Source organism: Eriocheir sinensis, chromosome 55 (genome assembly GCF_024679095.1).
Source record: "Eriocheir sinensis breed Jianghai 21 chromosome 55, ASM2467909v1, whole genome shotgun sequence".
In the NCBI taxonomy this organism is placed as follows: Eukaryota; Metazoa; Arthropoda; class Malacostraca; order Decapoda; family Varunidae; genus Eriocheir; species Eriocheir sinensis.
The window spans coordinates 10,842,958-10,855,704 of record NC_066563.1 but is presented as its reverse complement, the minus strand read 5'-3'; the positions used below and the strand labels follow the sequence as shown (position 1 = coordinate 10,855,704).

General features: G+C 47.0%; 1 protein-coding gene across 4 annotated transcripts; it reads left to right on the top strand.

Annotated features, from left to right (window-relative positions):
• The first annotated feature begins 1,531 nt into the window (after positions 1–1,531).
• On the top strand, positions 1,532–12,632 carry LOC126984063 (D(2) dopamine receptor-like). Of its 4 annotated transcripts, XM_050837456.1 has the most exons (6): positions 5,704–6,775; positions 7,687–7,861; positions 8,923–9,175; positions 9,363–9,462; positions 9,574–9,708; positions 9,833–12,632. In XM_050837456.1, the coding sequence occupies exons 2-6, from the start codon at positions 7,753–7,755 to the stop codon at positions 10,205–10,207; spliced, it is 972 nt and encodes a 323-aa protein (XP_050693413.1). In that variant the 5' UTR covers positions 5,704–6,775; positions 7,687–7,752; the 3' UTR covers positions 10,208–12,632. The 4 variants fall into 4 exon arrangements, with proteins under 4 accessions (XP_050693410.1, XP_050693409.1, XP_050693413.1 ...); XM_050837453.1 differs by lacking the exons at positions 5,704–6,775; positions 7,687–7,861 and adding an exon at positions 1,532–2,463; XM_050837452.1 differs by lacking the exons at positions 5,704–6,775; positions 7,687–7,861; positions 8,923–9,175; ... (1 more) ...; positions 9,574–9,708; positions 9,833–12,632 and adding exons at positions 1,562–2,463; positions 3,204–3,456; positions 4,310–4,409; positions 4,521–4,655; positions 4,789–5,651.
• Positions 12,633–12,747: the final 115 nt, after the last annotated feature.

The following is a 12,747-nucleotide window of genomic DNA, read 5'->3' as shown; positions in this document are numbered from 1 at the left end:
TGTAAGTATCAAGCAAATCTAACACTAGGCAATACATTATCATCCCCGTGTCAACCATAGATTTAAAACAGCAAAGTTATGTAAACAGAAGGAACGCTGTGTTAGTATTCGAAGAAGTTGAGGAAGGAGTGGGAGGAAATGAAAAATAAGAGATGTAGGATCATGCGACATTGGTCGAGTCGGAGGACGGAATGGCAAAACAGACTCTACGAACATCCTGTGTAAGCCATGAAACCGAATGACAGCGTGTGAATTTATGGTGTGAGAGTGTGGGTGAGTGTGTGGTTATGGGTGTGTGGGTGTGGGTGAGTGTGGGTGAGGGTGTGATTATGGGTGTGTGGGTGTGGGTGAGTGTGGGTGAGGGTGTGATTATGGGTGTGTGGGTGTGGGTGAGTGTGGGTGAGTGTGTGGTTATGGGTGTGTGGGTGTGGGTGAGTGTGGGTGAGTGTGTGGTTATGGGTGTGTGGGTGTGGGTGAGTGTGGGTGAGTGTGTGGTTATGGGTGTGTGGGTGTGGGTGAGTGTGTGGTTATGGGTGTGTGGGTGTAGGTGAGTGCGAGGATGTGTAATTCACGGCCTGATCACGTGTTGGACTCGTAATCGCCAGCAGGTAACCTCCCGACATGAGCAAGTCTCTTTATCCTCGATCTATGGGTACTGCCAGGACCTCACACACCACACACCCGCTTATGTTGCTATTACGCGAAGGACATTCCCCCCACTGCTTCACCGGGCATGGTACTATTGGGAGAACGAGTGGATGGCGGATGAATACTTTGTTAATTACTTAATTGGCGAGACACATTCAAGACTCCGCGGCGCATCGCAACTTAACGGTGCTGTTGGACTCCGAGGCTCGTGACTTGTATAGTTCACACTTCTTAATCTTGTTGCTGTCGCCTGCACCTTCAACACACAACAAGCGCCTTCTGTTCTAACTTATCTTTGCTGTTGGACTCTGAGGCTCGTGATTTGTATAGTTCACACTTCTTATCTTGTTGCTGACGCCTGCACCTTCAACACACAACAAGCGCCACACGATAACTAACAGCGCTATCTCTTTGTCCTTTCTTTCATCTACCTAATGACGTTTTCCATTACATTACCCTGTTGTATTCAAAGGATAAGGGCATCAAATAAAAAGGGCACGCAATAGACGAGATACAGCGCTAACATAATATTTTTTTGTAGTAAGTTTGTGAGACTTTTTCTAAATCCCATCATCCCACCTTTATGCTCGACCAGTGACGTTTTCTGACACATGAGCCAAAGTCTGATATTCAAGGGGTAAAGGTAAAGTTGGGTGCATACGCTATAGCTGCGGGTGCCCTAGGTTCTCATCCCATTGGCCCTTGACCCCGTGGTTGGTGAGAACCCATAACCTGAGGACACAGAGCAAGTGCAACATCCGGGTAGACCACGGAGGCAAGGGAGCAAAATTGTGTCACTGAACTCTTTTGTTGTGACAGCGGAGAGGCCAGGGGAGAGGAGTGGTTGGGTTGTCTGACTCTCACTTCTGGTTCTGTCGTAAGGAGCTGCGGGAAGAAATTAAATGTCGCCTTGACGCTGATTGGGATGGGATTCATGCCTCACCGAGCCGAGGGAAAGGAGACTCACTCGGCCCAGGCTCAGTTTGTTCCCAAGCGTTAGGAGACATCGACGCACCGCTCCACCGTCACGTGTGTTGTTTTGCGTGGAAAACTGGATATTTCACCATCTCAAAACATCGTACAATAGTTTTTTTCAAGCTGCCACGAATACTTGAAGCCGTGACAATGAACGAAAAGGTACAAGCGCATCACATATCACCAGGAAAAGACTGAAACTGATAAATACTGTGATTTTTTTCCTCTATTCGTATATTAGTACAAGAAGAAAGGAAACTGGAAGTGGGGACAGCGTTGAGCAGGGGAGCGCCATCAACACATTGTACAATAGTGTTTCAAGCTGCCACGAATAACCGAAGGCGTGAAAATAAAGAGATAAACACAACCACATCACACATCACTTGGAAAAGACTGAAACTGATAAATACTATGGTCGGTATTGTTAGACGCTCCCTTCTCTTGCCTCCATCATTTCTAAAGGCAGAATAAGAGGTTAAACGCGTCTCCATGGGTGTTTCTTTACGTTCACGGTGCAGAGGAAGGGTCAGACTACCACCAGGGTCATAAAACTACCCCTGGAAATCCCCGCAAATCCCACGAAAGCCTTGTTAAATGTATGTACTTGGGCACCGGAATGTTTAAGAATATGACCCTATGATTCCTTTTCCTCCATTCGTATACTAAAAGAAGAGACAAGAGGAAGTGGAGAGTTGAGCAGAGGAGCGTCAGGTAACCAAGCGACCCAAACCATGGCGAACTGCACCCTCGTATGGTTGTCCTTCGACGGGGAGATTTCGGACCGCCTAATGCTCTTCTTCGTCGTCTACTGCTACTTCATCTGCTTCATCGGCACCCTCTGTGAGTCCTGCACCTCCCCCCTGCCCCCCCCCCCCCCCACACACACTTCAATGACACACCCTCCTCCCGTTGTTGATTTGTAAGTGCCCGACGATTTGATTGACGTACTAAAGCAGGCAGCCTTATACCATTAGCTCCTAGACTTTCTGTTGCCTGCTCTTCAGTGTTTTCGTGTTTCCTTGTACCACGACCCATCTCTTCTGCTTCATCTTCTTTACATGAAATGACCATGCGCAAACGACAACCCTCCTCCTCCTCCTCCTCCTCCTCCGAATTCTCCTTTTTCTTCTTTTCTGCTTCTCATTTTTATTAGTCATTGTTATTATTATTATCATTGTTACTATTGTTATTATTATTATTATTATTATTATTATTATTATTATTATTATTATTATTATTATTACTACTACTACTACTACTACTACTACTACTACTACAACTACTATTACTACTACTACTACCACTACTACTACTACAACTACTATTACTACTACTACTACCACTACTACTACTATTACTACTACTACTACTACTACTTCTACTACTACAACTACTATTACTACTACTACTACCACTAATAATAATAATACAACTACTACTACTACTACTACTACTACTACTACTATTACTACTACTACTACCACTAATAATAATAATGATACAACTACTACTACTACTACTACTACTACTACTCCTATTATCATTTCGTCGACTAACATGGTGCGTGTCGTGCCCCTCAGTCAATGTGACGGTGGTGTGGTGCGTGGTGGGCTGCCCCAGGACGCGCCCCTCCGTCAAGGTGCTCCTGTGCGGCCTCTTCTCCTCCACACTGCTCATGTGCCTGTCAGTGATGCCCTTCATGGCCCACGTCGGCCTGGCGAAGATGTACTGCGACATATACATCCCCACGACTCTGGTACAAGTCATGGTTATCCTCTACATCGTACTGACGGAAATGGAAATCATCTACATCACCATCTTGGCTCTCCTCAGGTGAGGGGCAACGTTGCCTATGTATATATGGTTTTGTTTTTAAGGAAGGAACAGAAGATAAGTGACATGTACGTATGAGCCACTAACAGGATTAGTTTATCATGTGTAACCTGTCTAACTTTTCATTTTCTTGAGTTGCTTGTTACTATAAAAAAAAGTCTGCTTTATTCCATCTGTCCACTCGCGAACGTAGATGTGGCACCTGGGCATTGTTAGTTCGTGATTGCGTAAGATCTACTTTTTATTTTCAGTGATATACTTGAATGTTTGTGTATACAAAGAACCCTCAAGCCCTTTTATATAAACCGCAAACATGCCGATTTGCATCGATAATGTACCATACAAGCACACGAAAGGCAAGCTTTTATCATAGTTTCGTCAGATCATACCCGAACGATTTATAGCTTTTCAAATACCTATAATTCATCTATTTGCAGGTACATAAAAAGTCATCTGGCTCTGTAAATGCCTATACATAAGATTTATTTTTTATATATAATTTGTTGCATGTAGATAACGTGGGTAATATTCGAAATAGCCTAGCATCACATTCAACAGTTGATATTTACTATTTCATGTTATTTTGAATATTTATCGTTATTTACATGCGATAAATTATTAATACACCTTTAATTTGCACTAGCAGAGCCAGATGTCTTTTAATGTACCTGAAATGAGATAAAGTATAGGCCTTTGAAAGGCCATATCTATCACAACAGTTGATTTTCACGTATTCACAAACTAGAAATGCACAAGTGCCACATCTATCAATATTCCCGCTTTGCTGGTGGACTGATGAAATGAAGCGGACTTATTATAACTCTTGAGTGTGACGTGCGCCTCGTGCCCGCAGGGCCGTGGCGGTGTGGTCCAACAAGAGGCGCCAGGTGACGCTGCCCGCCGCCGTCACGCTGCTCGTGGCCACCGCCGTCTACTGCGTCATCGCCACGATGGTGAGTCTGCACGGAGGCCATGGACGCTGCCACAGAAACACAACCAACTCTGTCTCTCGTTACAAACTCCGATATTAATTTTCCTCGAAGTGACTTTATTGTTTTTGGCAGCTCATCGTGGCGCCTTATTGGGTGGACGTGGTGGATAAATACACACTCATGTTGGTGGGCCTGATCTACAACTCCGTTCACGTCTTGGCCCCTGTGGTGGTCACCCTCGCCTGCTACCTCTCCATGATGGTCGCCGTGAGTGTGCCTGGTGTCCTAAATATACAGATGCCTGCAAGCTTCTCATTATGCTGCATTTTTTTTCATTAAACGTTCAAAAACTATTTTTTCAACTTTCTTACAGTATCTTAATATGTAATTTTCTTTCCAGGTTTGGCGCAACAAGCGGCGCCTGGCCGCCAGCCAGCACGCGGCCACGACCGCAGGCCAGCATGAGGTGATGGACCAGGCCACGCGGGCCATGCTGGCCGTGTTCATCAGTAACCTGCTCTTTTGCCTCACACATTCAGTCTACCACATGCTGCCTCAAGACTTCATCCCCACTTCCTACGTCATCGTGCACTGCGTTTTCTTCACACACCTGTTCGTCGACCCGCTGGCGTACCTTTGCTCCAACGTGCACCACCGGCGGCGTGTGCTGCAGACGCTCGCCTCCTACACCCGCTGGGCAGCCTTTAGGCACCCCACAGCCTCCACTCTGCCCCTCAACGTGACGCCCCCGGCCTCCGACGAGCCAAGAAAGTAGCATGGCTGAATTTTTTGACCTGTGGCCGAGATATTCCACCCACACGGCAGGCGCTGCGGATGTCACGTACACAGTAAATTTGTCCTGAAGTGCAGAGATAACTTCAGTATGGAAGTCCCCGAGCATTATTGATCGATGTTATTTTGTTTTTAGTGAACAGTATTACACCTAGAATAAGCCTCGCCTCTCCCTCTCAATAAATTATTCACATCCCCTCCCCCCCTCTCTTTTCTGATTCCCTTCCTCTGTACCTTTTCCCCCACCGCTCTCCCTCCCTCGTGGAAAGGTGTGTGTGTGTGTGTGTGTGTGTGTGTGTGTGTGTGTGTGTGTGTCTGTTATACTTTGGTTTGATTTATGTGATTACCTGTGACACTCCATGCGCCCCTCCCTCCCTCTAGTGTAGCCTGTTTACTATTAGTTTATTGTATTTTTAATTTGCATATTTTCAGCCTAACGGCTGCCATACATTAATAAACCTGTTATTATTATTATTATTATTATTATTATTATTATTATTATTATTATTATTATTATACACACACACACACGCAGAGTCGCCACTTCAGCAACGCCAGCTGGACGAAGCCGCCTCTCTCGAACACCTTGACACTCTCCTCGAGGAATGTAACTACATGGCGCCCGCCTGCTTGCTGCTGCCGAACCACATAGCGGAGCATGGCTTAATGCTTTCCCCGTGGAGAAGCTCGGCCTTCTCCTCCCTGATGAAGCCATTCGGGTCGGCGTTGCCCTGAGGCTCGGCATTCCTGTGTGCTTCCCACACAGATGCAAGTGTGGCGCTATGGCGGACAGCCTAGGTCACCATCAGCTATCCTGCCCCCGAGACCCAGGCCGCCTCCCAAGGCACGCACCCATCAACGATATCATAAGGCGCGGCCTGGCAGCTGCAGGAGTGCCGGCGCTCCTCGAGCCACGAGGCCTCGAGCGCGGTGACGGCCGGCGGCCAGACGGCATCACCATCACACCGTTCAGTAGCGGAAGGTCGCTGGTCTGAGACGCCACCTGCTCAAACACCTTCAATTCCATCCAGGTCACCGCCTGTGCCGTAACCCTCGGAGCCGCCGCCCGCGCTGCTGAGCAACGGAAACATGCGCACAATGTGGATACAGAGCAACTGGTTTGTTTACTTTGTGAATACGGGCAACCGACCTTGGTCGTGTGTGACGCACACCCAGAAAAGTTCCATGGAGTTGCCGGTTGCCCGTACCGCCAACGCGGTTGGAAGAAAAAGCCCCAGTGTAACACCGCGTGTCCTGGAGTGAAGGGGTTAAAATCCGATTAATCTCCTTTTCGGCCTTTGGCAATAATTGATGTGAGGCGGAAGCGTCTGAGAATACCGACCTCACTCTTTCAGGTCCCACGAGAACCGCATAAAGATAAGCTAAACAAAATAAACGTACTACTGGTAGTGAGTAACGAAGAGTGGTTTCCGGCCAGCAGCACTGCATGTCCCCACCGGATATCTGGTATACGAGTGCTGAGTCCTGGTGACGGCATGAACGAATGGCGTGCACAGTGTGTGTGCTGTGGAAGCGTGGACGCGGATGTGTCTGTATAGTTCTGTGGCTGCTTGACCAACCATCTAGAGCTGAGGGTAGGCGTCGGTATGACTGACTGGCTGTGTAGTTGTGTGGCTGATGAGGTCAACGTATGTGTGACTTATTGACTATATGGTCTGGATTGTGATTGTGGCTGACTTGCAATGCATCTATGTGACTGACTGACTGACTGTATAATAGTAGCTCGTCGTCCCATCGACCCTTGAGCCTGTGGTTGGTAAGAACCCATTACCCCGGGACACAGAGAAGGTGCAACATTCGGGTTTCCACAGTTTACCTTCCCCAGGTGTCCCTAGGTATCTGTTTATTGACCTGCCCAAAAAGGAGGATGAACAGCTGGGTTGGCTGCGCACCGTCTTACCAAGAGCTGCCTTGTACAGGCCTACCGGCCTCTTGCAGACTCCTATGTTCTTATGTTATGAACCTAGGTCCACGGATTCGTAGCTTGGCGTACCCCTAGGCCACGGAGGCAAAGGAGTAAGGGTTATTGAACGCTTTTCCTGTGACAACGAAAAGGCAGAGGGCAAAGCAGCGGTCGGGTTCTCTGACTGACACTTCTGGTTCTGTCTTGACGAGGCGACATTCATAACGACCTGCGAGAAGAAATTAAATGTCCCCTTGACGCTGATTGTGATGGGGTTCATGCCTCACCGAGCCAAGGATGACGAGGCTAACCCGTGACCCGACACGCAACCCGGGCTCAGCTTCTTGCTAGATGTTATAGAAGAAACCGACGCACCGCTCCTCCGTCACAGGTGTTGTGTTGAGTGGAAAACAGGATATTTCATCATCTCAACACATCGTACAATAGTTTTTTTTTTCAAACTGCCACGGATAACCGAAGGAGTGAGAATGAAGAGATAAGAATAACCGTATCACATGTCACTAGGCAAACACTGAAACTGATAAATACTATGATTCTTTTTCCCCCATTCGTATTCTAAAGACTGGAGGAAGCGGAGAGTGGGAAGAGTTGAGCAGGGGAGCAGCGGGCAACCACGAGACGCAAGCCATGGCGAACTGCAGCCTCATATGGAAGACCTTCAACGGGGAGATTTCAGACCACCTGATGCTCTTCTTCGTCGTCTACTGCTACTCCGTCTGCTTCATCGGCACCCTCTGTGAGTCCTGCACCTCCATCTTCAGTGACACACCCTCCTCCTCCCACTGTTGATGTATAAGCGCAGTGAAATATCGCTTACATACTAATTATATGTTTTTCCTTTTTTTTCTCCTGTTGTTCTTGTTGTTCTTCGTATTCTTGTTCTTCTTATTCTTCTATTTCCTCCTCCTCCTCTTCCGATTTCTCTTCCCCTTTTCCTTCTTTCTCCTCTCCCTCCTCCTCTTCATTTTTCTCTTTCTCTTCTTTCTTCCTCACCCATACTATGACTCACAGGATGAACCTTCAAAGGACACCGAGAGAGTTAGTATCCTTACATTTCACCCAAACGTCCTGACTCGTGGTTGCAGATAGGCCGTAGATAGGTCACAAGTAGGTCGCAGATAGGTCGCAGATAGGTCGCAGACAGGTCGGAGATTAGTCGCAGATAGGTCGCCGATCTGCCGCAGAGGAGTCGCAGATAGATCACAGAAAGTAGTCAATGTTGGGGTTTAAAGTTAACCTGCGCATGGCCTCGGTGCTCATTTCCGTCACACTGATAACAATGAAGAACAAGAAACTAACTCGTGATGATAAACTGCATGGATAAGCTTTCTTCTTGTTCTTTTTCATGTTCTTTTCTTCGTCTTCTTTTTCTTGTTCTTCATTTTGTCCTTATTCTTCTTCCTCTTTCTTTTGTTCTTGTTCTTTTTCTTCTTGTTATTTTCTTCTTCTTTTCTTCATTTTTTCTTTTTTTTCTTCTTCCTCATCTTGTTATTGTTATTTCTTCTTTTTCTTCCCCGGCCTCTTTTTCTTCTTTTTCTTCTTTTTCTTCTTCATCTTCTTCTCTTCCTCCTCCTCCTTCTTCTCCTCCTCCGCATCCTTCTTTTTCTTCTTTTCTTCCTCTTATTATTACTATTGTCTTTATATTATTATTATTATTATTATTATTATTATTATTATTATTATTATTATTATTACTATTATGATGATGATGATGATGATGACTACTACTACTACTACTACTACTACTACTCCTATTATCATTTCGTCGACTAACATGGTGCGTGTCGTGCCCCTCAGTCAATGTGGCGGTGGTGTGGTGCGTGGTGGGCTGCCCCAGGACGCGCCCCTCCGTCAAGGTGCTCCTGTGCGGCCTCTTCTCCTCCACCCTGCTCATGTGCCTGTCGGTGATGCCCTTCATGGCCCACGTCGGCCTGGCGAAGATGTACTGTGACATATACATCTCCAAGACGCTGACACGAGTCATGCTCACCCTCTACATCGTACTGACAGAAATGGAAATCATCTACATCACCATCTTGGCTCTCCTCAGGTGAGGGGCAACGTTACTTATGTGTGGTTTTCTTTTTGAGGAAGGAACCGGAGACAAGTGTCATGGACGTACGCATGACACGCAAACAGAATTAGTTTTTCATGTGTAACCGGCTTATTATTTGCTTGAGTTGCTTGTTACTAGTGTGCCACATCCCTTGAGTGTGACGTGCGCCTCGTGCCCGCAGGGCCGTGGCGGTGTGGTCGACCAAGAGGCGCCAGGTGACGCTGCCCGCCGCCGTCACGCTGCTCGTGGCCACCGCCGTCTACTGCGTCATCGCCACGATGGTGAGTCTGCACGGAGGCCATGGACGCTGCCACAGTAACACAACCAACTCTGTCTCTTGTTACAAACTCCGATAAGAATTTTCCTCGAAGTGACTTTACTATTTTTGGCAGCTCATCGTGGCGCCTTTTTGGGTGGAAAGGGTCGATAAATATACGCTCATGTTGGTGGGCCTGATCTACAACTCCGCTCACGTCTTGGCCCCTGTGGTGGTGACCCTCGCCTGCTACCTCTCCATGATGGTTGCCGTGAGTGTGCCTGGTGTCCTAAATATACAGATGCCTGCAAGCTTCTCATTATGATGCATTTGTTTACAAGTTCAAAAACTATTTTTTCAATTTTCTTACCAGGTAATGTGCACTTTTTTTCCAGGTTAGGCGCAACAAGCGGCGCCTGGCCGCCAGTCAGCACGCGGCCACGGGCGGGGGTCAGCATGAGGTGATGGACCAGGCCACGCGGGCCATGCTGGCCGTGTTCATCAGTAACCTGCTCTTTTGCCTCCCACATTCCGCCTACCACATGCTGCCTCAAGACTTCGGCGTCACTTCCTACGTCACCGTACACTGTGTCTTCTACACACACCTGTTCGTCGACCCGCTGGCGTACCTTTGCTCCAACGTGCACCACCGGCGGCGTGTGCTGCAGACGCTCGCCTCCTGCACCCGCTGGGCAGCCTTCAGGCACCCCACAGCCTCCACTCTGCCCCTCAACGTGACGCCCCCGGCCTCCGACGAGGCAAGAAAGTAGCATGGCTGAATTTTTTGACCTGTGGCCGAGATATTCCACCCACACGGCAGGCGCTGCGGATGTCACGTACACAGTAAATTTGTCCTGAAGTACAGAGATAACTTCAGTATGGAAGTCCCCGGGACTGACCAAGATCAGCAACACTTCAAACTAAAACCACGTATGTCTAATCGTTTGGCGCGGGGTATCAATGCATTGCTGACCGATGTGATTTTGTTTTAGTGAACAGTATTATTGCACCTAGAATAAACCTCGCCTCTCCCTCTCAAAAAAACCTACACTTCCCCCCTTCTCTCCCTCTTCTCTGATTTCCCCTTCACTCATTATGAGAGAGGAAACGACAGGGAATTCTCACTCCTGTCCTCCCTCTGTACCTTTCCCCCACCGCTGTGTGTGTGTGTGTGTGTGTGTGTGTGTGTGTGTGTTATACTTTGGTTTGATTTATATGATTGCCTGTGACACTCCATGCGCTCCGTGTCGCACCTGTAGTACCCAACATTCCCGTACATCATTGTTTTCATCTTAGGTTTGCACACGCAGGGAATCATATACAAAATCACACACAACAGCGCACTACGTCGTCAGAAAGGGTTCCTGTCGTGTCCTTGTTCGCTACACCGGATATTCGCTGCTATTGTTTGGGTGACAACTCACAAACACAAAGACGCCGGGACTTCAGTTCTCCGTAGAGTGACGCATCTCATTCTTCGATGAAAATAAGATGAAAAAAACTCAGTATTGTAAGAAATCACCGAATTCCTGCATGGCTGAGACCAAGATCTAAAGAAAGGGAGGTCAACTCATGGTCGGCTCAAAACTCGTCCGCTCCGGCCACGATCTATTTAGACCTTGGCTGAGACTAGGCAGTGAGTATCAAGACACCCCTCCACCCAAAATTGACCTCTCTTTTGGCCACTCTTTTTTTTCTTCTTTTTTTTTACAGCAAAGGAGACAGCACAAGGGCACAAAAAAAAGGAAACAATAAAAAAAAATCCCGCTATTCGCTGCTCCTATAAAGAATCCGAAGAGGTGGCCGAAAGAGCAGTCAATTACGTGAGAAAAGGTGTCCTGATACCTTCCTCTTGAATGAGTTCAAGTCGTAGGCAGGAGGAAATACAGTTGATGGAACTTTACTACTCTCTTTTGTAGAAGCAGCGATTAGCGGACTTTTTTCTCACTTTTTTTCCCCCTTGAACTGCCTCCTTTACCGTAAATAAAAAAAATCCTAGGTTGCTACAGTATATAGCTACGTTGGCTACATCAGTTTAACGTTAAAGAAGACATACCAAATCCTAAACAAGAACACGTAAAGAATCCTTGTCAAAATTAATAATGCTGCAAAGATCACGATTGTCAAAAGGAGTTATCATATCAGAGTCAATGGTAACGACGACTGACAACATGCTGCGCGTCCCTCGCCAGACCCAGTAATTTGTAAGGCTCGCCATATTCTTAAAAGTTTCGGCGCTCACACACCCACATCTGATAAGGCTTTCGTAGGAGTTGTGGGTATTTCCATGGCTAGATTTATGACCCTGGTGGTAATATGACAAAGCTCCTGTACCATGAACGTGAAAAAACTAATAACCTTTGTGGCATTTGGAAAGATATGTTGTGAGAGGAGGGAGCGTCTGAGAATACCACCCTCAGGGATGTATTTTAAGACACCATCGCTTCTCACATCGACTATTTCTAAAGGTCAAAGAGGGGATCAATCGGGTTCTCATGGGTGTTTTTTTAAGGTTAATGGCACAGAAGAAGGGTCAAATTACCACCAGGGTCATAAAACTACCCCTGGAAAGGCCTACAGCTCCTACGAAAGCCATGTCAGATATGTGAACTTGGGCGCCGAAATGTCTTATGATACGACCCTCAGGTTGAAGGAGTCTTGGAAGCAGTCAGACTTGGGTTCACGGAGGACGCACTAAAACTATCCTGCAGCGTAGTGTCAGATTTCTTACCCACCGGAACTCCAAGCAGGGAAACGTTTACGAATAGCAACAAGCCCATTGCCACCGGGGTTCCAGGAAGGGCGTCGAGGCACGTTGTGGAAGTGGCGGGGCGGGTTGTGGCCGTGAATATAATAATGCGACAAACGTTTGGAGGAAGGCGGTAGGGTTTCCCATGCCGCGGTGAAAATGCTCAGCGAGGATCCAAGTTACCGATGCATTGTGAAAGTAAACGAAGCAAAGCGAACGTTAGCAAACAGAATCTAGGAAGTGGGTTTGGAATTTCCGTCCACGTCTTCATAAAAAAAAATGTCAGACACGCGATGGAGGACCTAGATTTGCGTGTATTGTTTTCGTATGTTATCTTACGCCACCTGCTTTGTGCATTAAGTGTGTAATAAGTGTAAATATATTCTATTATAAGATACGTACATGTGTATAAAAATAATAATAAAACATATACACAGAAAAACAAAGGTTGCTATTACTGAAGAACACTTTAAGGTTGCGAAAGAGAGAGAGAGAGAGAGAGAGAGAGAGAGAGAGAGAGAGAGAGAGAGAGAGAAAATGTTGCATGACAGGTGAGGGAGA